General features: G+C 57.9%; 2 protein-coding genes across 2 annotated transcripts in view; both read left to right on the top strand.

Moving 5' to 3' along the window:
- Window positions 1-1,759: 1,759 nt before the first annotated feature.
- LOC145537848 (G-protein coupled receptor 143-like) lies at window positions 1,760-25,482 on the top strand. The gene is made up of 3 exons (XM_081568796.1): window positions 1,760-2,088; window positions 24,008-24,238; window positions 24,336-25,482. The coding sequence occupies exons 1-2, from the start codon at window positions 1,821-1,823 to the stop codon at window positions 24,013-24,015; spliced, it is 276 nt and encodes a 91-aa protein (XP_081424922.1). The 5' UTR covers window positions 1,760-1,820; the 3' UTR covers window positions 24,016-24,238; window positions 24,336-25,482.
- A 357-nt stretch (window positions 25,483-25,839) lies between these two features.
- The window catches only part of LOC145537847 (G-protein coupled receptor 143-like), a 29,833-nt gene continuing 27,973 nt past the window's right edge, over window positions 25,840-27,699 (top strand). The window contains exon 1 of the mRNA XM_081568795.1: window positions 25,840-26,345. Coding sequence (XP_081424921.1) covers window positions 26,078-26,345 — 268 coding nt within the window. The 5' untranslated portion in view covers window positions 25,840-26,077. The remainder of the gene's footprint in view (window positions 26,346-27,699) is intronic.

Raw genomic sequence — 27,699 nt, 5'->3', positions numbered from 1 at the left:
GCGAAAGAATGGGTGGCTTGCGCTGGGTGCGCAGAAAATAGGGGCTCGCGCCGCGCTACTCTCGGGACCCCGCGCGCGCAAGAAGGGGGAGCGTCGCGTTGCGCGCGCCGGGCGGAGAGCTGGCCCCGCGGGCGCAAAAACTGGGGTTCTCGCGCCGCGCGCGCAGGAAAGGGAGGGCATGCGCCGCGCGCGCCGGGTGGGGGCTGGCCCCGCGCACTCAGGAACGGGGGGACTTGCGCCGCCCCAGGCGCCTAGAAAGTGAGGGCTCACGCCGCGGGTACCGGGGGTGGCCCCACACGCGCAAGAAGGGGGTGCTCGCGTCGTCCAGCGCGCGCAGGAAAGCGGGGGTCTCCCGCCAAGTGCGCAGAAAAGTGGGGGCTCGCGCCGCGCACGCCCGATTGAAGGTTGGCCCCTTGCGCGCGCAGGAACCGGAGGTGGGGGTGGGACTCGCTCCGCGCCGCGCGCTCAGGAACGGGGGTCTCACGCCGCGCGTGACGGCACGCCCTGCTCGCGCAAGAAGTGGGGGCTCGCGTCGCGCCCGGTTCGCATGAAGGGGCGGGGCTAGCGCCGCGGGCGCCCAGGGAAGGGCTCACCCCGCGCGCGCAGGAACCGGGGGGCTCACGTCGCACGAGGCGAGAGGCCCCGCGCGCGCAAGAAGGGTGGGTCTTGTTCCGCCCCGCGTGGTCAGGAAGGGGAGCTCGCGCCGCGCGTGCCTGGGGGAGGGCTGGCCCAGGCGCGCAGGAACCAGGGTGCTCGCGCGGCGCCGCGCGCGCAAAAAAGGGGGGGGTGCTCGCGCCGCGTGCGCAGGGAGGGGGAGCTCGCGCCGCGCGCGCACGGGTAAGGGCTGGCCCCCCCATGCGCGCGCAGGAACAGAGGGGCTCGCGCCGCGCCGCGCGCGCATGGCGAGCCCGAGCAAAGGCTGGTCCCGCGCGCGCAAGAACTAGGGCGCTCACGCTGCGCCGCGCGCGCCGGGGGGAAGGGCTGGCCCTGCGCACACAAGAAGTGGAGACTCGCGTAGCGCCGCGTTTGCAGGAAGGGGCGGGGCTAGCGCCGCGCGCGCCCTGGGGAGGGCTGACCCCGCGCGCGCAGGAACCCGGCGCGCGCCCAGGAAGCGGGGGCTCGCGCCGCGCGTGCCGGAGGGGCCCCACCCGCGCGCTCAGGAAGGGGGGGGCTCGCGCCGCGCCGCGTGGGTAGGAACGGGTGGGGGGGGTATCGCGCCGCGCGCACCAAGGGTAGGGCTGGCCCGCGAGCGCAGGAACGAGGGGTTGTGTGTGTGTGTGTGTGTGTGTGTGTGGCCTGGCAAAGTAGTTTCCCCTTTCTTCAAAGGTTTGTTGATTTCAAGCAAAAGTCCTAGAAGTATTTTAATGCAAATCACGGCACAGTCACTGTTTATGAACTGGCAAAGAATCAAAATGAGGGATATCAGAGAACCAGACTGGTCAGATCTGGCAAGAGCGCGTGCTTTTTAGGGGAGATGAGTTAAGATGAGACAGCGGTGTTGGGGGCTCCGGGTTCTGGAGAATTAACCCCCACCCCCCGGAAGGCCTAATGAAGGGCGAGAAAGCGAACTTCCCCAACCCTAAGCTCTCCGCCCCTCACCTCTCCTCCTCGTTACCAAGCATCACCCTTGTGAGGCTTCGTGGCCTTCTGCGCTGCTCTCACCGAGCCTGGCGCCTTTTCTGCCAGCGCGGGGGGCGGGGATCGGGCGGGGGCCGCCGGGAGGCCCAGGGCACATGACCCCCCCTCCCCGCGACCCCGCGCCCAGCACATGACCCAGGCCGGCCGGCAGACCTGAGCTGCGCGCGTCTCCAGCACGACCCATGGCCTCCCAGCGCCTCGGCACCTTCTGCTGCCCCACGCGGGACGCCGCCACGCAGCTCGCGCTGGGCTTCCAGCCGCGAGCCTTCCACGCGCTGTGCATGGGCAGCGGCGCGCTCCGCCTGGCGCTCGGCCTCCTGCAGCTGCGGCCCGGGCGCCGGCCCGCGGGCCCCGGGATCGCCTCGGCCTCGCCGCCGACCTCGGCCCGCGGCCCCGCCTCCGTGCGCATCCTGCGCGCCGCCACCGCTTGCGACCTGCTCGGCTGCCTGGGTGAGCGCGCGACTCGCGCGGGTGGCGGGGGACCCGTCGGTGTGCGAGTGAGGAGGGCCCGGCCCGCGGGTGGGGACTCGGGCGTGCGTGGTTCAGGGCGCGGGGCCCCGACTATGAGTGGTTGTGGGCCCTTGCCCCGAGGGTGGGGACCCCTTCTTGGGAAGTGAGGACGCACGGCCGGGGACCCCTCCGTGTGTGGTTCAGGGCCCGCGCATAGTGCGCGGGTGGGTTCCCCTCCGTGCGGAGCTGAGCGCGCGCGGCCCGCGAGTAGGGCTCCCTCTGTTTGTGGGTGAAGACGTCGGGCCCCAAAGTAGGGACCCGTCTGTGCGTTTTTTCAGGGTGAGCCTCCGTGCGCGGTTGAGAGCCCGTGGGCCTCCGTGTGAGGTTGAGAGGGTGCGGCCCGCGAGTGGGGTCCCCTTAGTGGGAGTTGAGGGCGTGCGGCCCACGTGTGGGGACACTTCCGTATGCGGGTGAGGATGCCCGGTCTGCGAGTAGGGACCCGTCTGTGCATTTTCTACGGCGCGCGCATCGCGGGTGCAGACCCCTCCGTGCCCAGTTGAGGGCCCGCAGCCCTCGAGTGCGGAACTCTCCATGTGTGCTTGAGGGCGCATGGCCCACGGAGGGGACCACTGTGTGTGCAGTTGAGGGTGCACGGCCTGCACGTGGGGACCACTGCGAAGGCGGTTGAAGGCGCACGGCCCGCGGGTGGGAAGCCCTCCGCGCCCAGTTGAGGGCCCATGGCCTGCGAGTGGGGACCTCTCTGTGTGCAGCTGAGTACGCCTGGCCCGCGAGTAGTGACCCATCTGTGCGTTTTCAGGACGCGCGTACCGCCATGAGGACCCCTCCCTGTGCGACCCGCGAGGGGGGATCTCTCTGTGCCCAGTTGCGAGTGCGCGGCCCCCGAGTGGGGACTCCCTTCGTGGGAGTTGAGTGCGCCCAGCCCGCGGGTGCGGACCACTGCTTGCGCACTTGAAGGCACCCGGCCAGCGGGTGGGAACCCCTTCGTGCCCAGTTGAGGGCGTGCTGCCCGCGAATGGGGATCCCTCCCTGTGTGCTTGAGGGCGCGCTCCCCGTGAGTGGGGACCACTCGGTTCGCTGTTAAAGGTGCACGACCCGCGGGTGCAGACCCCTCAGTGGGTGGTTGAGGGCCTACAGCCCAGTGGTGGGGACCCCTCCGTGCCCAGTTGAGGGCCTGCGGCCCCCAAGTGGGGGTCTCTCTGTGCCCAGTTGAGAGCGTGCGGCCCGCGAGTGGGGACGCCCTTCATGGGAGTTGAGAGTGCACAGCCTTGTGGTGAGGACCACCACTCCGTGCAGGGTTGAGGGTGCACGGCCAACGGATGGGGAGCCCTTGGTGCCCAGTTGAGGGCGCGCGTACTGCGATGTCTGTGCCCAGCTGAGGGCCCACGAATGGGGACCCCTCCGTGCGCGGTTGAGGGCGGACGGCCCACGGGTAGGGGGTCCCTTCCGTGTGCTGGTGAGGACGTCCAGCCCATGAGGCCCCTTCCGTGTGTGCTTGAGGGTGCGCTGCAGGCGAGTGGGGACCCCTGCGTGCGCGGTTGAAGGCACACGGCCCATGGGTCTGCGAGTGGGGACCTCTCTGTGTCCAGTTGAGAGCTCGTGGCTCACGAGTGGGGACGCCCTTCATGGGAGTTGAGGGCGCACAGCCTTGTGGTGAGGACCACTCCGTGCGCAGTTGACGGTGCGTGGCCCGCTAATGGGATCCCTCTGTGTTTGAAGCCGCGCGGCCTGCGAGTGGGAACCACTGCATGAGCGGTTGAGAGCACACAGCCTTGTGGTGGGGACCACTGCATGCGCGGTGGAAGGCACACGGCCCGCGGGTGGGAAGCCCTCCGTGTATGCTTAAGGGCGCACTGCCCGAGAGTGGGGACGCCTCTGTGCGCGGTTAAGGGCTCACGGAACGCAGGTGCAGACCCCTCAGTGTGCGGTTGAGGGCGCACAGCCCAGTGGTGGGGACCACTGCGTGCGCAGTTAAGGGAGCACGGCACGCGGGTGGGGAACCCTCTGAATGCCAGTGAGGATGCCAGGCCCAAGAGTGGGGACCCATCTGTGTGTTTACCAGGGTGCGCGCAGCAGGGGTCGGGACCCCTGCATGCTCAGTTGAGGCCCGCGGCCCGCGAGTGGGGATACCTCCGTGTGTGCTTGAAGGCGCGCTGCCTGCGAGTGGGGACGCCTCGAGCGGGGATCTCTCCTTACGCGGTTGAGGGCACACGGCCCGCGGGTGGGAACCTCTCCATGCCCAGTTGAGGGCGCGGGGCCCGCGAGTGGGGACCCCCTTCTTGGGAGTTGAGGGAACGGCCCTCTACTGGGGAACCCTTAATGTGTGGGGAAGGACACCCGTCCCAGGGGGCCCCGCGAGCGCAAGAAGGGGGGACACCCGCCAGCGCCCAGGAATCAGGGGCTCGCGCCGCGCCGCGTGGGCAGGAAGGGGGGCTCGCGCCCCGCGTGCCAGGGGTCCCCAAGCGCACAGGAAGTGGGTGGCGGGGGGGCCTGGCGAGCGCAAGAAGAGGGGGGCTCGCGCCTCGCCCCGTGCCCAGGAATGGGGGTCTTGCGCCAAGCGTACTAGGGGTAGGGCTGGCCCACCAGCGCAGGAACCGGGGGACTTGGGCCGCACCGCGCGCGCGCCCAGCAAGTGGGGGCTCACTACGCGCGTGCCGGAGGGCCGCGCGCAAGAAGCGGGGCTCGCGCCGCAGTGCGAGCGCAGGAAGAGGGGGCTTGCGCCGCGCGTGCTGGGGGAGGGCTGGACCTGCGCGCGGGGAAAAGGGGGTCGGGAGATGCGGTGCTCGCGCCGCGCTCGCCGAAAAGAGGGGGCTCGCGCCTTGCGCGCCCAGGGAAGGGCTGGCCCCGCGCGCGCAGGAGGTGGAGGCTCGTGCCGCGCATGCCACGGGGTCCCACGCGCGCAAGAAGGGGAGCTCATGTCGCTCCGTGTGCTCAGGACGGGGCGGTGGGGGGGGCTCGCGCTGCGTGCACAGGAAAAAGGGAGTGCGCGCGCAGGAAACGTGGGGTTGGCGCCGCGCCGCGCGCAGTAAAGTAGGGGCTCGCGCCGCGCCCCGCGCAGGAAAGTAGGGGCTCGCGCCACACGGGCCGGGGAAAGGGCTGGCGCCGCGAGATCAGGAACGGGGTGGGGAGGGGCTTGCGCCCCACCTCTGAGCAGGAAGTGGGGGCTCGCGCAGCGCCGCGCGCGCAGGAAAGGAGGGACTAGCACCGCGCGGGTGCGTAGGAAGGGACGGGGCTAGTGCCGCGCGTGCTCAGGGGAGGGCTGACCCCGCGGCTGCAGGAATTGGGGGGGCGTCGCGCCGTAGCGCGCGCTCAGAAAGTGGGGACTCGCGCCTCGCGTGCCGGGTGACCCCGCACGCGCAAGAAGGGGGGCTCGCGCCGCGCCGCGTGGGTAGGAAGGGGGGGGCTCGCGCCACGCCACCTGAGCAGGAACGAGGGGGCTTCCGCCGCCCGTGCCTGGGAGAGGGCTGGCCCGCGTGCGCAGGAAAGGAGTGGTCGCGCCATGCGCGCAGGAACCGGGGTGCTCGCGCCGTGGCCTGTGCACAGGAAGTGGGGGGCTCGCGCCGCGCCCGCCCAGGGAAGAGCTTGCCCCGCACGCGCGCAGGAACCGGGGGGCTCGCGCCGTGCCGTGGGCACAGGAAAGGAGGGGCTCGGGCCGCGCGCGCCGGGGGGAAGGCTGGCCCCGCGTGCTCAGGAACGTGGCGGGGGGGGGCTAACGCCCCGCCGCGCGCATTGCAAGTGGGGTCTCGCGCCGCCCGTGACGGGAGGCCCGGCACGCGCAAGAACTGGGGGCTCGCGTCGCGCCGCGTGGTCAGGAATGGGGGACTTGCGCCGCGCGTGCTGAGGGAGGGCGGGACCTGCGCGCGGAGGAAAGGGGGTTGAGGAGTGCGGTGCTCGCGCCGCGCTCGCAGAAAAGGGGGGGCTCGCGCCGCCTGCACTCGGGGCAGGGCTGGCCCCGCGCGCGCAGGAAGTGGAGGCTCGTGCCGCGCGTGCCAGTGGGCCGCACGCGCGCAAGAAGCGGAGCTCATGTTGCTCCATGTGCGCAGGACGGGGGGGTGGGGTGGGGGGTGGCTAGCGCAGCGCCCGCAGGATGAGCGCAGGAAAGGTGGGGCTCGCGCCGCGCTCCGCGCAGGAAAGTAGGCGCTCGCGCCGCGCGGGCCGGGGAAAGGGCTGGCGCCGCGAGATCAGGAACGGAGTGGAGGGGGCTTGCGCCCCACCTCGTGCGCAGCAAGTGGGCGCTCGCGCCGCGCTCGCAAGAAAGGAGGGACTCGCACCGCGGGCGTGCGTAGGAAGGGACGGGGCTAGTGCCGCGCGTGCCCAGGAGAGGGCTGACCCCGCGGGTGCAGAAATCGTGGGGGTCGCGCCGCAGCGCGCTCTCAGGAAGTGGGGACTCGCGTCGCGCGTGCCAGGGGACCCCCTCGCACAAGAAAGGGGGCTCGCGCAGCGCCGCGTGGTCAGGAAGGGGGGCTCGCGCCGCGCGTGCCGGGGGAAGGGATGGTTCGCGCACGCAGGAAAGAGGGTGCCCTGCGCACGGGAAATGGGAGGCTCGCGCCGCGCTCGCCCAGGCAATGGCTGGCCCCGCACGCGCTCAGGAATTGGGGGGGGAGCTCGCGCCGCCCGCGCCGAGGGGAGGGCTGGCCCCGCGTGCTCAGGAACGCGGGGTTGGGGGGCTCGCGCCCCGCCGCGCGCACAGCAAGGGGGGGTCTCGCGCCGCCCGTGACGGGAGGCCCAGCGCGCGCAAGAATAGGCGGCTCGCGTCGCGCCACGTGGTCAGGAATGGGGGGCTTGCGCCGCGCGAGCCTGGGGGAGGGCTGCCCCGCGTGCTCAGGAAAGGGGTGCTCCTGCCAGGTGCGCAGGAAGTGCGGGGCTCGCGCCGTGAGCGCTTACAGGAGAGGGCTGATACCGCGCGCAGGAAGTGGCTCGCGCCGCGGGTGGCGAGGGGCCCCGCGCGCGCAAGGGAGAGCTCTCGCCCTGCCGCGTGGGCAGAAAAGGGAGGTCTCGCCACGCGCGTGCCGGGGGAGGGCTGGCGCCCCGATGCGCGCGCAGGAACGGGGGTGCTTGCGCCGCCTGGACAGGAAGGGGGTTGGCTCGCGCCTTGAGTGCCGGGGGGAGGGCTGATCCCGGACACGCAGGAACCGGGGGGCTGGCCCCGCGCGCGCTCTTGCAGGAAGTGGAGGCTCGTGCCGCGCGTGCCAAGGGGCCCCACGCGCGCAAGAAGGGGAGCTCCAGTCGCACCGTGTGCGCAGGAAGGGGGAGGGAGAAGGGTCGCGCTGCGCGCGCAGTAACAGGGGAGTGCGCGCGCAGTAAACACGGGACTCGCGCCGCGCCGCGCGCAGGAAAGCAGGGGCTCGCGCCGCGCGGGCCGGGTAAAGGGCTGGCGCCGGGAGATCAGGAACGGCGTGGGGGGGCTTGCGCCCCACCACATGCGCAAGAAAGGAGGGACTCGCACCGCGGGTGAGTACGAAGGTACGGGGCTAGCGCCGCGCGTGCCCAGGGCAGGGCTGACCGCGCGGGTGCAGGAATGGGGGAGGGGTTGCGCCGCAGCGCGCGCTCAGGAAGTGGGACTCGCGCCGCGCGTGCCGGGGGACCCCGCGCGCGCAAGAACGGGGGCTCGCGCCGCGCCGCGTGGGCAGGAAGGGGGGGACTCGAGCCACGTCGCATGGGCAGCAACGAAGGGGCTTCCGCCGCGCGTACCTGGGGGAGGGCTGGCCCACGTGCGCAGGAAATGGGTGGTCGCGCCGCGCGTGCACAGGAGAGGGCTGATAGAGCGCGCCCAGGAACTGGGGGGGGGGGGTGCGGGCTTCAGACAGTCAATTCAGTCGCTCAGTCGTGTCTTTGCGACCCCGTGGACTGCAGCACACCAGGCCTCCTGTCCAACACCAACTCCCGGAGCTTGCTCAAACTCATGTCCATCAAGTCGGTGATGCCAACCAACCATCTCATTCTCTGTCCTCTTCTCCTCCTGCCCTCAATCTTTCCCAGGATCGAGTACCGCAGGTAGGGACCCCTCCGTGCCCAGTTGAGGGCGCATGGCCCGCGGGTGGGGACCTGTGTGTGCGTTTTTCAGGGCACGCGTACTTCGGGTCAGGATTCCTCTGTGCGCGGTTGAGGGCGCGTGGCCAGTGAGTGTGGATCTCTCCTTACGCGGTTGAGGGCACACGGCTGGCGGGTGGGAACCCCTCCATGCTCAGCGGAGGGCGCGGGGCCCGCGAGTGGGGACCCTCTTCTTGGAAGTTGAGGAAACACGGCCCTCGACTGGGGAACCCTTCGTGTGCGGGGAAGGACACCCGTCCCAGGGGACCCCGCGTTCGAGCGCAAGAAGGGGTGACTCCCGCCACGCGCCCAGGAATCAGGGGCTCGCGCTGCGCCGCGTGGTTAGGAAGGGGGGCTCGCTCCGCGCTTGCTGGGGGAGGGATGGCCCGCGCACGCAGGAAAGGGGGTGCTCGCGCCATGCGCGCAGGAACCGGGGTGCTCGCGCCGTGCCCTGCGCACAGGAAATGGGGGGCTCGCGCTGCGCCCGCCCAGGGAAGGGCTGGCCCCGCACGCGCGCAGGAACCGGGCGGTGCGCACAGGAAAGGTGGGGCTCGAGCCGGGTGCGCTGAGGGGAGGGCTGGCCCCGCGTGCCTAGGAACGCGGGGTGTGGGGGGGACTCGCGCTCCGCCGCGCGCACAGCAAGTGGGGTCTCGCGCGGCCGGTGACGGGAGGCCCGGCGCGCGCAAGCAGTGGGGGCTCGCGTCGCGCCTCGTGGGCAGGAATGGGGGGCTTGCGCCGCGTGTGCCTGAGGGAGGGCTGGCTCGCGTGCGCAGGAAAGGGGTGCTCCCTCCAGGTACGCAGGGAGTGCGGGGCTCGCGCCGCTCGCGCACAGGAGAGGGCTGATAGCGCGCGCAGGAAGTGGGGGCTCGCGCCGCGGGTGGCGAGGGGCCCCGCGCGCGCAAGAAGGGAGGGCTCTCGCCCTGCCCCGTGGGCAGAAAAGGGGGGTCTCGCGCCGCGCGTGCCGGGGGAGGGCTCGCCGACACGTGCAGGAACGAGGGTGCTAACACCCCGCCGCGCGCGCAGGAACGGGGGGGGGGGGTGCTTGCGCCGCCTGGGCAGGAAGGAAGAGGCTCGCGCCGCGAGTGCCGGGGGGAGGGCTGATCCCGGGCGTGCAGGAACCGGGAAGCTCGCGCCGCGCCTGCCGGGGAACCTGGCGCACACAGGAACGGGGTTGGGGGTGGCTCGTGCCACGCGCATCCGAGAGAGGGCTGCTCCCTCGCGCGCGGGGTGGGGTCTCGTGCACCTCCGGGTCAGGGGGCGGGGCGCGCTATGGCTGCTGCGAGCTTTCCGGAGGGTGGGAGGGGCAGGTAGAGGCACGCGCACCGGGATGAGAGGGCCTGGGGCTGAGGCGCACTTGGGACCTCCCGCCGCCCCCGGGGAGTAGGGAGCTGCGGACTACGGCTGCGGCTCGCGGTGACCTGGGGCGGCGCGGAGATGAGGGGCGCTCCCCGTGGGACCAGACGTCCGGCTGGGGCGGCGGCTCGAGGCCCAGCCCTTCCCCAGGTCCAGACAACAGGCACGGCAGGTGAGGCGGCGGGAGACCCCGTGTTGGCGCGCGGGGCTGCCCGGCACCCCGGCCTTTGTTCGCGCAGATCCCTGGAGGCCGGCGACCGCCCAGGTGAGGCCAGAAGCGCTCGGGAGTCCCCGCAGCGGTCCCGCGCCCGCCCGCCCGCCGGTCCCCTGTGCTCCCAGCGCCGGGCCCGGGATGCCGGGTCCCCGGAGCTCTCTGCGCGCGCCCCCGCGGCGTGACCAAAACGCTGGCTGTCAGGAGGTGCTCGGAAGTCCGGCGGTAGGAGAAGGGGACTTGATCGCCCACGGGGGCTACCCGTGCACCGTCAGATTGTCCCATGCGGCGCGCAGCCCAAATGCGGAATGGCCTCTGTTGGCGCTCCTGTACTTACCGCTCAGCGATGCTTTGCGCTCAAACCCTGCTCTCACTTTGGCACAAGTGTGCCACGCGGACGTCAGCCGATATACTACTGTTCTGTAGCTGGGCGCTGGTGAATACCTGATCCCTCCAAGAAGCTTCAGCCAGGTGTTGGTGCAGGAAGAAGGTGGCAAGGTCAAAGCAGGAGAGCACAGAACTGACTGTCAGAGGTCCTGGCAGGTCCCAGAGGAGGACCTGCCAGGTCCTGCATCTCAACAGGATTCCCAGTGTCTTTAGGGGTCACGAGCGGGATTTGCATTCTCCGGCTCTGTGGCATCTTCTACAGACAACTGGGGAAAGAGGTCCTGGCCAGGTGGACAGGGGTTACCGCCCCGTGAAGGACTCCGAGCTTCAGTGTCCACAAGGCCCCCAGTTAGAAGTATGAAGCGACTTTTCCTCTGTAAAGGGAGACTCCAGGAGGGCGCCTGTAAGAAGCAGGCTCTGGTGTCCTTTGGCTGTGGCCGGCCCATTCCAGTGCACAGAACTAAATACACGCACGTGGTGGATGGTATCCGTGTTCTCATCCTGGTTGGGACAGTATGCTATATCATTTCGCTAGATGTTCCCATTGGGAGAGGTGAGGCACGGCGCACAAAGGAGGCCCCTGGGTTATTTCTTACAAGTACACGAAAATCTACAACTGTCTCCAAAAGCAAAGTTTAAGAAGTTGCTCATGTAGGAATGCCATGGCAGTCCAGTGGTGAGGACTCCGTGATTCCACTGAGGGGAGTAAGCATTTGATGCTTGGTTCTGGGTGGGGAAGTAAGATCCCAGCTGATGAGGAGCAGCTAAGCCCATGTGTGCCACAACTACTGAGCCCGGGTACCACAGCTACTGACCCCAGGCGCCACAACTAGAGAGTCCAGGCACCGCACTAAACAATTCCAAGTGCAATAACTAAGGCCTGACACAGCCAAATTAAAAAAAAATAAAAATTTTTAAGTGCACGGATCAATCGAAGGCTTCCCAAGTGGCACTAGTGATAAAGAACTGGCCTGACAAAGCAGGAGACGCAAGAGACACGGGTTTCATCCCTAGGTATGGACGATCCCCTGGAGGAGGGCATGGCAACCTGCTCCAGTGTTCTTGCCTGGAGAATCCCATGGACAGAGGAGCCTGGTGGGCTCCAGTCCATGGGATCAAAAAGAATTGGACAAGACTGAGTGAGTAAGCACATGATCAACCAAAAGATGAAAGACCATATAAATGCATCTACAGTTTTTGGATGTGCCCTATCCCAACACGGGGCTTCCCTTGTGGCTCAGCTGGTAAAGAATTCTGCAGTGGAGGAGACCTGGGTTCGATCCCGGGGTTGGGAGGATCCCCTGGAGAAAGGAAAGGCTACCCACTCCAGTATTCTGGCCTGGAGAATCCAACGGACTGTACAGTCCATAGGGTCACAAAGAGTCGGACACGACTTTCACTTTCCCGACACAGTGCTTCTCCCCTCCCCCACCCACTGGTCACCCCCAGCCCCAACTCTCACCCCCAAAGGTGGTGTTGACCGAAATCTCAATGTAAGCCTTAGATTTTTACCTAAGGCTGAAATTCAGGCCACTCGGTTCACTAAAGCATGAAATCCTTGTCTCCATAAATCACAGGAGCAGTGGTCTATCACAGTTACTGTTCATGGTCTGATCACCCATCTGCCATTCAGAGGGGTTATACTATCATTCTTTGAACTCAGGGGTAATTTTACTTTCATCCTCACTAAACATCATGCTGCTGAGTTGTTATTTTTTAATCTTCACATAAGGCATCCCTTCCAACTTCAGTCAGTCACTCAGTTCAGTCACTCAGTCATGTCTTTGCAACCCCATGGACTGCAGCACGCCAGGCTTCCCTGTCCATCACCAACTCCAGAGCTTGCTCAAACTCATGTCCATCCAGTCAGTGATGCCATCCAACCATCTCATCCTCTGTCGTCCCCTTCTCCTCCCACCCTCAATCTTTCCCAGCAGCAGGGACCTTTCCAATGAGTCAGTTCTATGCATCAGGAGGAGCTTCAGCTTCAGCATCGATCCTTCCAATGAATATTCAGGACTGATTTCCTTTAGGATGGACTGGTTGGATGTCCTTGCAGTCCAAGGGACTCTCAAGAGTCTTCTCCAACACCACAGTTCGAAAGCATCATGTGATGTGAAAAGCTGACTCATTGGAAAAGACCCTGATGCTGGGAAAGATTGAGGGCGGGAGGAGAAGGGGATGACAGAGGATGAGATGGTTGGATGGCATCACTGACTCGATGGACATGAGTTTGAGCAAACTCCGGGAGGTAGTGAAGGACAGGGAAGCCTGGCGTGCTGCAGTCCATGGGGTTGCAAAGAGTCGGACATGCCTTAGTGACTGAACAACAGCAATGTAGATTTTGTTCTTCTGGAAAGGCAGAGCACATTTATTCTGTGGATTTTCTCACTATTTTTGGACATTCATCTTCATTACTCGGGACACGGGTGTACCCTTCTGGACCTTCTGAGCATCCAAACATAGGCATTTGATAGCCTCAGGAATGTGTGTGCCACCTTGTCAAGTCTAATGCTTATTTCCTGTGACAGAGCAGAGATAAGTGAAATAAAGTGGTCCTGCTTTCACTTACCAGCAAGCAGTGCACAGATCAACAAGGCGAACTGAACCAACTTGTAGAGATTTATGTCTGTATGTGGTAGTCCCCCACTTGCGTCTGCTTCTTTGGAACCCCATGGACTGTAGCCCACCAGGCTCCTCTGTCCATGGGACTCTCAAGGCAAGAAAACTGGAGTGGGTTGCCATTCCCTTCTCCAGGGGATCTTCCCTATACAGTGATCGAACCTGGGTCTCCTGCACTGGCAGGCATATTCTTTACTGTCTGAGCCACCAGGGAAGAGATTTAATCAGTAGCTAATCATTAAATAAAGCACAGGTTATTTTAGTTTTTTTATTCTAACAGATGTATAACTATAAAATGTAATGGAGGATGGAGTTCCAGAATTTTGCTTCTACTTTTAAAATTATAGGGTCAAGTACCTTTCAGTTCGTAAGCTCAAGCGTGCTGAAACAACTTTTTTATGTTTTTTTTTTTTTTTAAGTATCTATTTATTTTGGTTGTGCTACATCTTAGTTGCAGCAGGCAGGATCTAGTTCCTTGACCAGGGATCGAACCCAGCCTCCCTGCATTGGAAGCATGGAATCTTAGCCACTGGACTTCCAGGGAAGTCCCTAATTGGGTACTTTTTTTAAAAAGGCCGTTTTAACGATTTCCTACCTGATTCACAGTGTATCCGAGTTGGAGTCTCTATGAGACAGACTGGGAGAGGGTGGGTCAAAATCAGGGAGCAGAGGTAGACATGACAGTTAGAGGTAAATTTTGACACAACGACTTTGCCTTTGCCATGGCCTTCAGTAGAGAACCCACCTGCCAATGCAGGCGTGGGTTTGATCCCTGGGTTGGGAAGATCCCTTGGAGGAGGGCACAGCAACCCACTCCAGTATTGTTGCCTAGGAAATCCCATGGACAGAGGAGCCTGGCCGGCTACAGTCTATGGGGTCGCAAAGAGTGGGATACGACTGAAATGACTTAGCACATACCGATGTTTGTCTCCTTATTCTTGAAGGATAATTTCTTTACAGAATTTTGATGTTTTCTGTCAAACCTCAACATGAATCAGCCATAGGTATACATATATTCCTTCCCCTTTGAACCTCCCTCCATCTCCCTCCCCATCCCACCTCTCTGCTGCTGCTGCTAAGTCGCTTCAGTCGTGGCCGACTCTGTGCGACCCCATAGATGACAGCCCACCAGGCTCCTCCGTCCCTGGGATTCTCCAGGCAAGAACACTGGAGTGGGTTGCCATTCCCTTCTCCAGGTCCCACTCTTAGATGCTGCTGCTGCTGCTGCTAAGTCACTTCAGTTGTGTCTGACTCTGTGCGACCCCATAGACGGCAGCCCACCAGGCTCCCCCGTCCCTGGAATTCTCCAGGCAAGAACACTGGAGTGGGTTGCCATTTCCTTCTCCAGTGCATGAAAATGAAAAGGGAAAGTGAAGTCGCTCAGTCATGGACTGCAGCCCACCAGGCTCCTCTGTCCATGGGATTTTCCAGGCAAGAGTACTGGGGTGCCATTGCCTTCTCCGTCCCACCTCTCTAGGTGGATAGAGAGCCCCTGTTTGAATTTCCTGAGCCATACAGCAAGTTCCAGTTGGCTGTCTATTTTACATATGGTAATATAAGTTTCCATGTTATTCTCTCCATACATCTCACACTCTCCTCCCCTCTCCCCATGTCCAAAGTCTATTCTCTATGTCTGTTTCTCCATTGTTGCCCTGTAAATAAATTCTTCAGTACCATTTTTCTAGATTGCATATACATGTGTGTTAAAATACAATATTTATCTTTCTTATTCTGACTCACTTCACTCTGTATAAGAGGTTCTAGGTTCATCCACCTCATCAGAACTGACTCAAATGCGACCCTTTATATGGCTGAGTAATATTCCATTGTGTATATGTACCACAACTTCTTTATCCATTCATCTGCCGATGGACATCGAGCTTGCTTCCATGTTCTAGGTATTGTAAATAGTGCTGCAATGAACAATGGGGTATGTGTGTCTCTTTCAATTTTGGATTCCCCAGGGTACATGCCTAGAAGTGGGATTGCTGGACTATATGGTGGTTTTATTCCTATTCACTTGATTTTTTTTTTATTCCTATTCTGTCACCTTATTCTTGATTTCTACAAGCTGTCATTATAAACTCTGGAATTTAGCTGCAGAGTTTGGATAAATCTGAGTGCGGCACAACCCCTCTCATCTCACTGGGATTTCACCCTGGATCTTGTGATCAGTTGGAAGATTTAGGGATCTCTAGAGGAGAGGCACTCAGCCTGCCTCTCCCTTTGCCTGGTGGTGGTTTGGTCGCTCAGTCATGTCTGACTCCAAAGAGTCCATGGACCATAGAGCCTGTCCGGTTCCTCTGTCCGTGGAATTCTCCAGGCAAGAATACTGGAGTGGGTTGCCATTTCCTTCTCCCTGTGCCTGGCACCCTACTATCTGTGGATCCTGTCTTTGGAGTCTGCATCCTAGGGCCCAGGGCTTTTAGCTGCAAGAAAAGCAGCCATGGCAGCTGAGAAACAGTAACTACCATTTATGGAGAGTCCACTGTGTGGAAAGCATGTTATTTCGGGTGGACTTTGGTCCCTCCGTGGACTTCCTCAGGACATGCACCAGCCCATTTTCAGAGGAAGACACTGCAGTGCGCGGGGGTTAAATAACGTGCCTGAGGCCACAAGCCCAGCTCCCCCTGAAGGGTTCCTGCTCACGTACACTTACCTGAACCAGCGACAGCTCTGATACCACATGGCACTTCTCAGAATTTATTTCCAGGGCAGCAGTGGAGAAACAGACATAGAGAATAGACTTGTGGACATGGGGAGAGGGGAGGAGAGGGTGAGATGTATGGAGAGAGTAACATGGAAACTTACATCACCATATGTAAAACAGAGAGCCAACAAACAGGAATCTGTCGTGTGGCTGGGGAAACTCAAACAGGGGTCTCTGTCAACCTAGAGGGTTGGGATGGGTAGGGAGATGGGAGGGAGATTCAAAACGAGGGGATATATGTATACCTACGGCTGATTCATGTTGAGGTTTGACAGAAAACATCAAAGTTCTGTAAAACAATTATCCTTCAGTAAAAAAAAAATTAAATTAAAAATAAATAATAACAGCCAGTGAGCGGACTGCCTTCTATAAGATGCCTAGGGTCTTGACCACTTGTGAGATTCCCTTGATCTTCAAAGGCCAGCGCCAAACAGGAAGGAGGTGGAGACCTCCAATGGGGAACCTCTGCCTGTACAAATTGTTAGGTAGTTAGAATAGGAAAAAGGAATCCAGAATGGCGGTGGCTAAAAGACAAGGAAGGGAAAAGCCCATGAAAATAGAACAAAAGAATGTCCGGAGTGAGGACCTCAGGGAGAACAAGCAGCCCTCCTGGCTCGCCCAGTTTACAGACGGCAGACCCAGCAGGGGAGGAGAAAAAAACATAAAATGAGGACCCCAAATTGGGCTGGGGGCCTCTCTTTGCGTCTTTTGGGTCAGCAAGCCCTCACCTCTCATGGATGTATTTTCCTTTACTTTCTCAACAAAACAGAGCTGTAACATGGAGGTGTACCACTGGTCCGTCACTTCAGATTTTTGTTGTGACGAGACAGAACCAAGGAAATGACAAACTCCCCTGATGGAATGCGTTCTCACTTAGGTCTGCGGGACTTCCAATTCCTTTACCTTCGGGACATGCCCTGTAAGATATTCTATTTCTGGGGACTTCCGCAGTGGCCTAGAGGTTAAGAATCTGCCTGACAATGCAGGGGCCATGGCTTCGATCACAGGGCCAGCAAGAGCCCACGTGCTGCAGAGTGACTAAGCCTGAGCATCATAGCTGCTGAGCCTGAGGGCCCTAGAGTTCCTGCTCCAAAAACACCGCACCCCACACCTCTCCTGGCTGGTCCCCGCTTGCTGCACCTAGAGAAAGCCCAAGAGCAGTAACGGAGACACCAGCACACTCAAAAAATATATATAAATAAATTTTAAAAATATTATATCTGCGAAGCGCCAAGTATCATGTTCACAACCTGAAGGGACTAAATACATGATTGGGCTTCCCTGGTGGCCCAGTTAAGAATCCGCCCGCCACGTGGGAGACCTGGGTTCCATCCCTGGATTGGGAGGATCTCCTGGTGGAGGGCATGGCAACCCATTCCAGTATTCTGGCCTGGAGAATCCCCGTGGACACAGGAGTCTGGCGGGCTACAGTCCATGGGGGTCGCAAAGAGTCAGACACCACTGAGCGACTAAGCACCCACAGAAAGTATATGATGATTAAAAAAATATACACACACAGGTATATAAAGCAATATCTAACTATGCAGATCAGAAGTCCTTAAAAAAGACAGAGTACTTAGTGGAAACTACTATTGCAAAAATTTTTGTTGATTTTTTTTTTGGCTACACTGTGTGGCTCCTGGGATCATAGTTCCCTGACTTGGGGTTGAAAGCACCAAGTCCTAACCAATGGACTGCCAGGGAAGTCCCAAGCATTTTTGTATTTTAAAGTACATTTTTAGAAAGCCATTGGTTATTTTTCAGTGTTTTTTTTTTTTTTTTAATAAGGTAGCCAATGAACATTTATTTCTTGAGCCCTTTTTACTTGTCCAGCAGCACCAGGGAGGGCTTGCAAAGCAATTTAAAGGATGCTGGAAATATGAAACATTCACTCTGGCCATAAAGAAAACGTCATTAGCTGCCATGAAACAATGAGGGTACAATTACGTGCAAAATGGGTTTTACCTGCAAAAGGTTCAGCAGCAGAGAGATCCAAGTAGAGAAGAGAAGAAAAAAGAAATAAATAGGCCTCTTGTGTTTCCTTCTCGCCCACTTTTTTTTTTCTTTCTGAAGTGTTTGAAAACGTATCCTGGAGGGAGTGACTGAGCTCTTACGCTGCTGGCTGAGAGGTTCAGGGAGGGACCCCAGGGGCAAAGAAAGGATTGTGCTCTATGGGGAGGCTGCAAGCGTCAGGACTTGGTGGCGGCCTAACACATGAGCACAAAGTTCATTTTGAATCTGTTTCTCGAGTCTCCATACCCGCCTCTCCTAGGGGCTGGTGTATATCCCGAGGGTTGGAGGCCATCAGAAACAACTTCCCGGGTTTTCGGCTGAAGCTAGCTGAGTTCAGGGGCTCCTGAATGGAATTTCGGGCAGACGCACAGCTGAAGGGAGGCAATTATGAGTTTCATTCAGGCGGGTGAAATCTGAGATGCTTTCCGGATACTGTCTTACCTTTCCTAGGGCTATTGTAACAAAGTACCATCAACCAGTGAAGACCTATTCTTTCCCTTCCGGAGGTGTGAAATCTGGAATCAGGGTGTCAGCAGAGGGACTTCCCTGGCAGTCCAGTGGCTAACACTCTGTACCCCAGTGCAGGGGGCCCAGGTTCGATCCCTGGTCAGGGAACCAAGATCCCACATGCCGCAACCAAGAGCTGGCACAGCCAAATGAAGAATCACCCGCTCCGGTATTCTTGCCTGGGAGATCCCATGGACAGAGGAGCCTGGCGGGCTGCAGTCCATGGGGTCGCGCAGAGTCAGACACGACTTAGCATGCACACGTACATTTTTTAAAAAGGTGTCAGTGGGCCCATAACGTGTCTGGAGGCGCGGGCAGAGACTCTGTTCCTCGCCCCTTTGACATTCTGATGGCTGCACGTGCTTCTTGTGATTGCCCTAAAGCCCCACCTAAAGAATCAACTATCACTTCTGCATCTCAAAACCCTTAGTTAAATCACATCTGCAAAGACTTTTTTTTTTCCAAATAGGTAACCTTGACAGGCTTCCCGGGATCCGGACCTGTCATCTTTGGGGAACATTTAGTCAGCTTACTGGAGAAATGGAAACCACTCATAGGCATCCTGGACAATGAAGGGGACTTTGCCGGTTAGTTTGGAAGAAGCCTGGCTAAAGCCCCACAGCTGATTTCCATGGCTGCCCCTTGCGAGGAGCAGCAGACAGGCTAACAATCTGCTGACCTCGGGTGGTGCTTGCAGAAGCCTAGTTCCCAACCTTCAGCCAAGGGAGGACTAACCCCCCAGGGAAGCCCTCACATAAAGATTTGGCATGTCTCAGTCGCTCAGTCATGTCCCACTCTTTGCAACCCCACGGGCCGTGGCCCACCAGGCTCCTCTGTCCAGGGAATTCTCCAGGCAAGAACACTGGACTGGCTTGCCATTTCCTTCTCCAAGATCTGGGATACCTACCAGGAGGAGACCTAGATAGACATTTCTCCAAAGAAGACATCCAGATGGCCAACAGGCCACATGAAAAGACGCTCAACATCACCAATAAAAGGAAATGCAAATAGAAACCACCAAGGGGTATTGCGTCACACCAGTGAGAATGGCTATTATTAAAAAGTCTGCCGATAATAAATGCTGGAGAAGGGGTGGGGAAAAACGGAACCTTCCTACACTGTTGGTGGGGATGTAAATTGGTGCAGTTACTATGGAGGACAGTGTGGAGGTTCCTTAAAAACTGAAAACAGAGTTACTGTATGATCCTGCAATCCCATTCCTGGGCATATATCCAGAGAAGAACATGACTCAAAAAGATACATGTAGCCCAAACTTCACAGCAGCAGTATTTAGAATGGCCAGGATGAGGAAGCAACCTAGAAGTCCATCAACAGATGAATGGATAAGGAAAATGTATGAAGTAGCCCCCAGCCTGGACCACGGTCACCACCCCATGAGTGACCCTCAGCTGAGATCAGGGCCTGGAAATCACAGCGCTGGCCAGGGGGCGGGCTTGAGGCTCCTGAGAGCACACGAGCTCTGACGCCCACTTGGCACCCTTACCTTCATCCCTAGTATTATATTTGGGAACGTCTTTTTCAAATCTTGCACGCCTTCTGGGATCCAACCTGCTCGTAACTTGAGGATAGTTCTGCCAATGAAATTGCAGGATGAAAACTGCAGGAAGCAACACCGGTGTCATCGAGACGGTTCTAGTGGAAACCAACGCAAGCGATTTCAAAGCTGCAAAAAAAGCTTCCACGTGTTAGATTTCAGCGAGATAACCTCAAATGTACTGCTTTGCCCAAAGGCAGAATGAAATTTCTGCTCCTTCGGTGTGATATCACTTGGGTGATTATGCAATAAATACCTTTCTAGCTTCAGATGCTACATTTTAAGGGGAAAACAAAAACAGTGAGTGCATGTTCAGTCAGTAAGTGGTGTCACACTCTTTGGGACCGCAGGGACTGTAGCTCACCAGGCTTCTCTGTCCATGGGATTCTCCAGGCAAGAATACTGGAGTGGGTTGCCTTTTCTTCTCCAGGGGATCTTCCCGATCCAGGGATTGAAGCTGCTTCTGCTGCAGGCAGATTCTTTACCACTGGGCCACTTGGGAAGCCAAAGAAACCAATAGAGATACTTGTAAGAGATTCTTAGATGGGACTTCCCTGGTGGTCCAGTGGTTAAGACTCCATGCGACAATGCGGGGGGCACAGCTTTGATCACTGCTCAGGGGAACTGAAGGGCACAGCAACCCACTCCAGTATTGTTGCCTGGAGCATCCCATGGACAGAGGAGCCTGGCGGGCTACAGTCCATGAGATCGCAAGGAGTCGGACACGACTCAAGAGACTTAGCACGCACACACAGGGTAACTATGATCACACATGCTATGCAGCACAACCAAAAGATAAAAAAATAAAGACACTTGTCCCCACCAAAAATTTGTAACAAGGGATTCTTAAAAAAAAAAAAACGGTTGTTAGAGAAGGCATGGTGAACTTGAAAATCTAACAAGCGCTCTGGACAATGCTGAGTCTGGTTCATTTGAGAGCACATTGTTAGAACCAGGGAATAAAATGACAGGAGAATCCAGATAGTGGAGGAGAGTCCAGATACCTTTATACCACAATAAAGTTTATCCCTGGGTCAAGAAGATCCCCTGGAGAAGGAAATGGCAACCCCACTCCAGTAGTCTTGCCTGGAGAATCCCACGGACAGAGAAGTCTGGCGAGCTACAGTCCATGGGGTCACAAAGAATTGCGACTTAGCGCAGACACACAAAGTTTACCCTTTCCCTCCTTCTCACTCCCAGCACAGTCAGAGCCACACACACACACACACACACACAGCAAAAGGGACCGGTCATCTGTGCATCCTTAAGGCTGAGATAGTTCAAGGGCTTCACAGGAAGAAGGACGCTGAAACGGAAGCCTCTGCTTCTTTGGTATTCAAGGGCTACTGCTGGAAATTGCTTCACTAGTGCTGGCCAAAACATTTGTTTCAACTGAGTCTATGTGACCCACCTTCAAGGAACATAGAAGTATTTGACTAGCAGTAGAAATAACTGGAAGTGACGGAGGCCCACTGCTGAAAGGTGGTGGAATTTTTACTGCAACGGAGAGATTTCTTCCATGCACACAAAGCATGTTTGTAAAAGTTTGAAAGGTTGTCATTCCTAACCTCTGCACAGTCAGACTTGTAGAAAGCCTGCAGGAACTATCATGTGATTGGCCTTTAAAGTAATACAGTTTCCAGCATTTCAGGATAATTTTAGACTGGGACTTACTTGGTCCAGTGGTTCAGACTCTGTGAGTCCACTGCAGGGGGCAGGGTTGCCTTGCAGAGAAACTAAGATCTCAGGGAGACTAAGATTCCGCATGCCCTGTAGCGTGTGGCGGTCTCTTTTTGTAAATAAAGCTTTATTGGTACCATGCCTCATCCAGTCACTTACCTGCTGCCAGTGATGACTCTGGGGCTCCCAGGGCAGTGTCAGGTAACTGCCATAGAGACCATGTAGCTTGCAAAGTCTAAAATATTTACTATCTGGCCTCTTCAGAATAGGGCTTCCATGGTGGCTCAGCCGGTAAACAATCCGCCTGCAATGCAGGAGACCTGGGTTCGTTATCTGGGTTGGGAAGACCCCCTGGAGAAGGGAAAGGCTACCCACTCCAGTACTCTGGCCTGGAGAATTCCATGGACTGTATAGTCCACAGGGTCGCAAAGAGCCGGACACGACTGAGTGACTTTCACTTTTCTCTTCAGAATAAAGTTTCCTGACCCCTTGATAGACTAAAGTGCTGTCACGAGTTTGAGAGACCAGGGTTATGGACATGGTTCACTGTGGATGTTCAGCCAAGGGCATCCCGATGAGACCAAAGACTCAAAGGGAAGAGCCACCACATTCAAACCATTGGCTCCCTCAGGGGGCGGACTGACGCACACTTTGTCTTGTGAGTGCCTTTCGGTCCCTCTGAGATGGAGTTGCTGCTCTGGTCTGTATATCAGACACATGTTTCCACCATGTGTGCAACCAGCTGCACGTAAATTTGTGTCATCTGCAAACACGAGTTCTCACCACAAGCCAAGCCCTTGAGGTTCGTGTGGATTTCCTATCGCCTGCTCACGGCCGCTTCCGTAAGCAATGAAGCAGTCATATCAAAAGTAGCAAGAGTTTGTGGTTAGTGAGCAGACTGCCTTTTTGTTAGATATCTGAGATCTGACTTCAGAGCACATTCCAGAAACAGTCATCTCACTTTACTATGTTATTATACTGTGCCACAGAAAGAAACATAACATTTAAAGGAAGTTTGAAATATGGAACGTGTGTATATGTGTCAATGGACACGAGTTTGAGTAAACTCCGGGAGTTGGTGATGGACAGGGAGGCCTGGCGTGCTGCAGTCCATGGGGTAGCAAAGAGTTGGACACGACTGAGTGACCGAACTGAACTGATATATGTGTCCATCCTGTAGACCTCCCTGTGGGGCCCTACACCAAGGTCACAGGTGTGGAACCCTTGGACCAAGGTCACAGGATAAAAATCTCTGGAACTGATCAAGTCCTATAGCAACTGTTGCCCTGAGCCTCCAGATCTAAACTGGCCAGTTCCCTGACTCCATATGAGCTAAAATACCCACTTTGTTATCCACCCGATAGCATCCTAGGGGCTTCCCAGGTGGCAACTGAAGTAAAGAAACTGCTTGCCAATGCATGAGACATAAGAGACTCGGGTTCGATCCCTGGGTCGGGAAGATCCCCTGGAGGAGGGCATGGCAACCCACTCCAGTATTCTTACCTGGAGAATCCCAGGGACAGAGGAGCCTGGCGGGCTACATACCATAGGATGGCAAAAAGAGTTAGACAGGACAGAAGTGACTTAGCATACATGGCATCCTAACCAGTCACCTAATGCCACCCTTCGAGTAGCAATTTTCTGTCTTGAGGCTATAAAAATGGGCTGCTAGCCCATCAAAGGGGTCGGCTCTCCCTTGAGCAGGCCCCCTGTTCTAACAGCGTCTCCCACTCTGATAAACTCTGCTCTCCTCTCATTCTGCCTCATCTCTGGAAACTTTTCCAACCGGTGCACGGACCACGACACTCCCCCCAACACACGCTTCCTTGAAAGTGCGGTGACCTTCAGATGCCATCACGTCTGAGACCACCCGCAACCTGCCTCCAGCCTCTCAAAAGTGGGCTTCTTGTTGCTTCAAGATGCTGAGTCGCAGAGAGTGCTTCAGTCGGTCTGACCCCTTTGCGGACACTCACGTTGACGGGGCGGTGAAACTCCTATTCCCCGCTGGAGCTTACGGAGTGACCTGCCTGGATTGAAGTCTCAGCTGTACGACCTCTGTGAGCTTGGACATGTCACATGTCTTCTGCTGCCTTGGACAGAAACTAGAGATAAAAAGATGAGCCACCAGGATGGGGGCTGCGAGTTAAGCAAGACTTGACGTTGTCCAGTGCAGCCAACTCACAGAAGGCAGTCGGATAAGGATACTCGCGTTAGCTTGGTTTCCTTCTTTGTCTCTGGACACAAACCCCCCCTCTCCTTCCAGCCTGGTCTCATCTTTTTGCTGGCTGAGAGCTAGAGCTCAAGACTTAGTCTGTTTGCTGCAGCATTGAATGTTCTGCTGACCGTTCTCTTAGGCACTGTTTCTCAAGCCACCCATTTCTGCTGTTTCTTCAGAGCAAAGACTGGGATTCCTACAGGAAGCCAAGTCAGGTGAAGTTAATTCCCCACAAAAACCACAGGTCAGACTCTTTGGCTCCTAAGTCTCAGTCGCTCAGTCATAGTCTGACTCTTTGTGACCCCATAGACTGTAGCCCACCAGGCTCCTCTGTCCACCCAATTCTCCAGGCAAGAATCTTGGAGTGGCTAGCCGCTGTTCCCTTCTCCAGGGGATCTTCCCGACCTCTGATGGAACCCTGGTCTCCTGCATTGTGGGCAAATTCTGTACCATCTGAGCCACTAACCCCAGATTCAAAACCCATCCATTGTGTGGAATATTTGCAGAGCGATTGAATTCTCCCCTAGGGGCGGGCGGCGGGGCGGGGGCAGAGACAGAAAAGGAGTTGAATGCCAAGATGTAACCCACGGCAACACTTTTTTTTTTATCCTCTTAAAGCTCTGTAGGCAACCTTGAGCAGTCTTGTTAGTGCTGGAGGACACTGGGCAGAAGCAGAGACTGAAATGTAGTGACGCTGTTGCACGGATCCGCCCCCGGAAACTTTGGCATCAGGGCAAATGAACAGATGCTGCATTTTCATCTTTTAAGTCACGTTCCACACACGATCTCCCAAAAGAATGTTCTGCTTTCCAGGAGCCAAGGAAACAGAAGATCAACTGTTCCAAACAGGTACTGAGATCTCCGCTCTCTGAAGGAATCAGGGTTTGGGGAATAGTTCTATGATGCTTTGTCCTGTGTTTACAAGCAAGTGCCTACTCTCCAACAGGGTTAAGGTTCCCACAGCATCAGTATGTGTTCTGACTTCTATCAGAGCAGCTGCCCCTGCTTCCAGACAAGCCAGCCTGGATCTTTCTGAAGTGGCCGTGTCTGCAGCTCCTGGTTAGAGGCCCTGCTTCCCTCTCGCAGTGACCTCCCTTCTGCCTTCCACACCAACAGAAGCCCAGTCCTGTGGTTTTCCAGGAGGAAGGCTGAGGAGCTGAGGCCAAACTCTGTCTTACTTAAAACTGCAAAGCTGCTGGTGGAAATGGAGATGAGCTGCTGGCGCGGGAGAAGGTGGAGGAAATGGATACAGACGCCTTACCTCTGGTTGGGAAAATTCTGAGAAGGCATGTTTACTGCTGGGAGGAGGTCAAAGAATATCTGCTCCTGGCTGCAAATGGGCCTGTTACATTTCCTGATGATAAGTATGATGGAGCAGGTCTTTTTCTTTTTTTTAAAGTTTTGGTTAGTAAAGAATCTGCCTGCAATGCGGGAGACCTGGGTTCGACCCCTGGGTTGGGAAGATCCCCTGGAGAAGGGAAAAGCTACCCACTCCAGTATTCTGGCCTAGAGAATTCTATGGATTGCATAGTCCATGGGGTCCCAAAGAGTCGTATACAACTGAGCGACTTTCACTTTCACTTTTAGTAAAGCCATAACTTAGATGGGGCTCTTATATTTTCAACCTTGAAGAGTTTGGTTTTTTAAGTCCACTCAGTATATTACCAATAGTACTAATATCATTTTGAAACTTTTATGTGTATAGAATTCAGCATGATTTTCAATGTTTAATGCAATTCCTCTAAAAATTAAAGCAGTCGCGCTTCCCTGGTGGCTCACACGGTAAAGAATCCACCTGCAATTCAACTGACCTGGGTTCAATCCTTGGGTCCGGAAGATCCCCTGGAGGAAGGCATGGCAACCCACTCCAGTATTCTTTCCTGGAGAATCCCCATGGACAGAGGAACCTGGCGGGCTACAGTCCACGGGGTCGCAAAGACTGGAATACGAATGAGCGACTAACACACTTTAAGAAAATCTGAATAAACTTGAACATATTTCTTTTTTCCTAAACAGAGTTACTCTTGAAAGCTAATATACAATATGAAAAATCTAATCCTACATCGTTGAGATGAGTAAAAATGGAGCGGACCTGAAGGTGTGTGTGTGTGTAGTCTGGCAAAATAGTTTCCCCTTTCCTCAAAGGTTTATTGATTTCAAGCAAAAGTCCTAGCTCTGTCGGGGGTGATTTCCGTGACGGAGAGGGGCCCTAGAAAAGCAGTATTTTAGTGCAAATCACGGCACAGTCACAGTTTATGAACTGGCAACGGATCAAAATGAGGGATGTCAGAGACCCAGACTGGTCAGATCTGGCAAGAGCGCGTGCTTTCTAGGGCAGATGAGTTAAGATGAGACAGCAGTGTTGGGGGACTCCGGGTTCTGAAGAATTCACCACCCCTCCGCCCGGGGAAGGCCTGCTGAAGGGTTAGAGAGCGGACTTCCCCGACCCTGAGCTCTCCGCCCCTCATCCCTCCTCCTCGCTACCAAGCATCACCCTCGTGAGGCCTCGTGGCGTTCCGCGCTGCCCTCACCGAGCCTGGCGCCTTTTCTGCCAGCGCGGGGGCGGGGATCGGGCGGGGGCCGCCGGGAGGCCCAGGGCACATGACGCCCCCTCCCCGCGGCCCCGCGCCCAGCACATGACCCAGGCCGGCCGGCAGACCCGAGCCGCGCGCGTCCCCAGCACGACCCATGGCCTCCCCGCGCCTCGGCACCTTCTGCTGCCCGACGCGGGACGCCGCCACGCAGCTCGCGCTGGGCTTCCAGCCGCGGGCCTTCCACGCGCTGTGCCTGGGCAGCGGCGCGCTCCGCCTGGCGCTCGGCCTCCTGCAGCTGCGGCCCGGGCGCTGGCCCGCGGGCCCCGGGATCGCTTCGGCCTCGCCGCCGACCTCGGCCCGCGGCTCCGCCTCCGTGCGCATCCTGCGCGCCGCCACCGCTTGCGACCTGCTCGGCTGCCTGGGTGAGCACGCGACCCGCGCGGGCGGGGGAGTGGGGGACCCCTCGGTGTGCGAGTGAGGAGGGCCCGGCCCGCGGGTGAAGACTCCTTCTTGGGAGGTGACGGCGCAGGGCTGGGGACTTCAGGCCCCGCGCATACTGCGCGGGTGGGGACTCCTCCGTGCGCAGCTGAGCGCGCGCAGCCCGCGAATAGGGCTCCCTTTGTTTGTGGCTGAGGACGTCAGCCCCCCAAGTGGGGACCCGTCTGTGCGTTTTTTCAGGGCGCGCCTACGTGCGCGGTTGAGAGCCTCGCGGCCCCGCGGGTGGGCCTCCATGGGAGGTTGAGGGTGTGCCCGCGAGTCCGGACCCCTTCGTGGGAGTTGAGGGCACACAGCCTTGTGTTGTGGACCACTCTGTGCGCGATTGAGGGCGCACAGCCCAGTGGTGGGAACCACTGCGTGCGCGGTTGAAGGCGCGCGGCCCGCCATTGGGGAGCCCCGTGTACGAGTAGGGGTGCCCAGCCGGCGGGTGGTGCGTGTTTTAGGGCACGCGGCCTGTGAGTGGGGACCCCTCCGTGTGCAAATGGGGACTCCCACCCCCAGGAGTGGGTACCGGTCTTGCGTGGTTGAGAGTGCCTGGTGGGAGGATGGATCCAGAGAAGGCTTCCCAGGGACACAATGGGAGGAGGAGAAGAATCTGCAATACAAGATGGTATAAGTTGCTTGGGACTTCTTTTTTCTTTTTTCTTTTTTTTTAACACTTTGATGTATCTGTTACTGCTCTTATTAGGGAAACTTTAGGCAGTGCTGTGAAGGACATCCCAGAAAATACAACGGTTCCATGATCGTTCCACCAATGAGAGACTAATAGTTACTATATCGGCCGTGCGCGCGCGCATACTCACACACAGTTATTTCCAAACCGATTTACAAGAACAGGAAGAAAACTTCACATATATAAAATTTTTATTTCCTTGTTTCTCTATGTATCTATCTAAGTTTGGGTTTTCTATCACAGGTGTGCAAACCTGCAGACTCTAGGCTAAAGCCAGCCTGCTTTTCTATGTACGGCCCACAGTTAAAGTGTGTTTTAAAAATCTGTGGGGGCTTCCCTGCTGGCTCAGATGGTAATGTGTCTGCCTGCAATGCGGGAGACCTGAGTTCCATCCCTGGGTCGGGAAGATCCCGTGGGGAAAGAAATGGCAACCCACTCTAGTAATCTTGCCTGGAAAATTCCACGGATGGAGAAGCCTGGTGGGCTACAGTCCATGGGGTCGCAAAGCGTCGGACACGACTAAGCAACTTCCTCCCTTTCTAAAAGGAGAGTGCAAAAGCTGGCTTAACACTCAAAGCTTAAAAATCTACAGAACAGGGGCTTCC

Source organism: Giraffa tippelskirchi, chromosome Y (genome assembly GCF_054371585.1).
Source record: "Giraffa tippelskirchi isolate mGirTip1 chromosome Y, T2T-mGirTip1v1.2.pri, whole genome shotgun sequence".
Taxonomy (NCBI): Eukaryota; Metazoa; Chordata; class Mammalia; order Artiodactyla; family Giraffidae; genus Giraffa; species Giraffa tippelskirchi.
The sequence above is the reverse complement of the archived record's forward strand: the minus strand, read 5'-3'. Positions and strand labels throughout refer to the sequence as shown.

What these genes read in the sequence shown, in the direction of transcription:
- LOC145537848 (XM_081568796.1), top strand. Translation starts at nt 1,821, where the DNA reads ATGGCCTCCCAGCGCCTCGGCACCTTCTGCTGCCCCACGCGGGACGCC.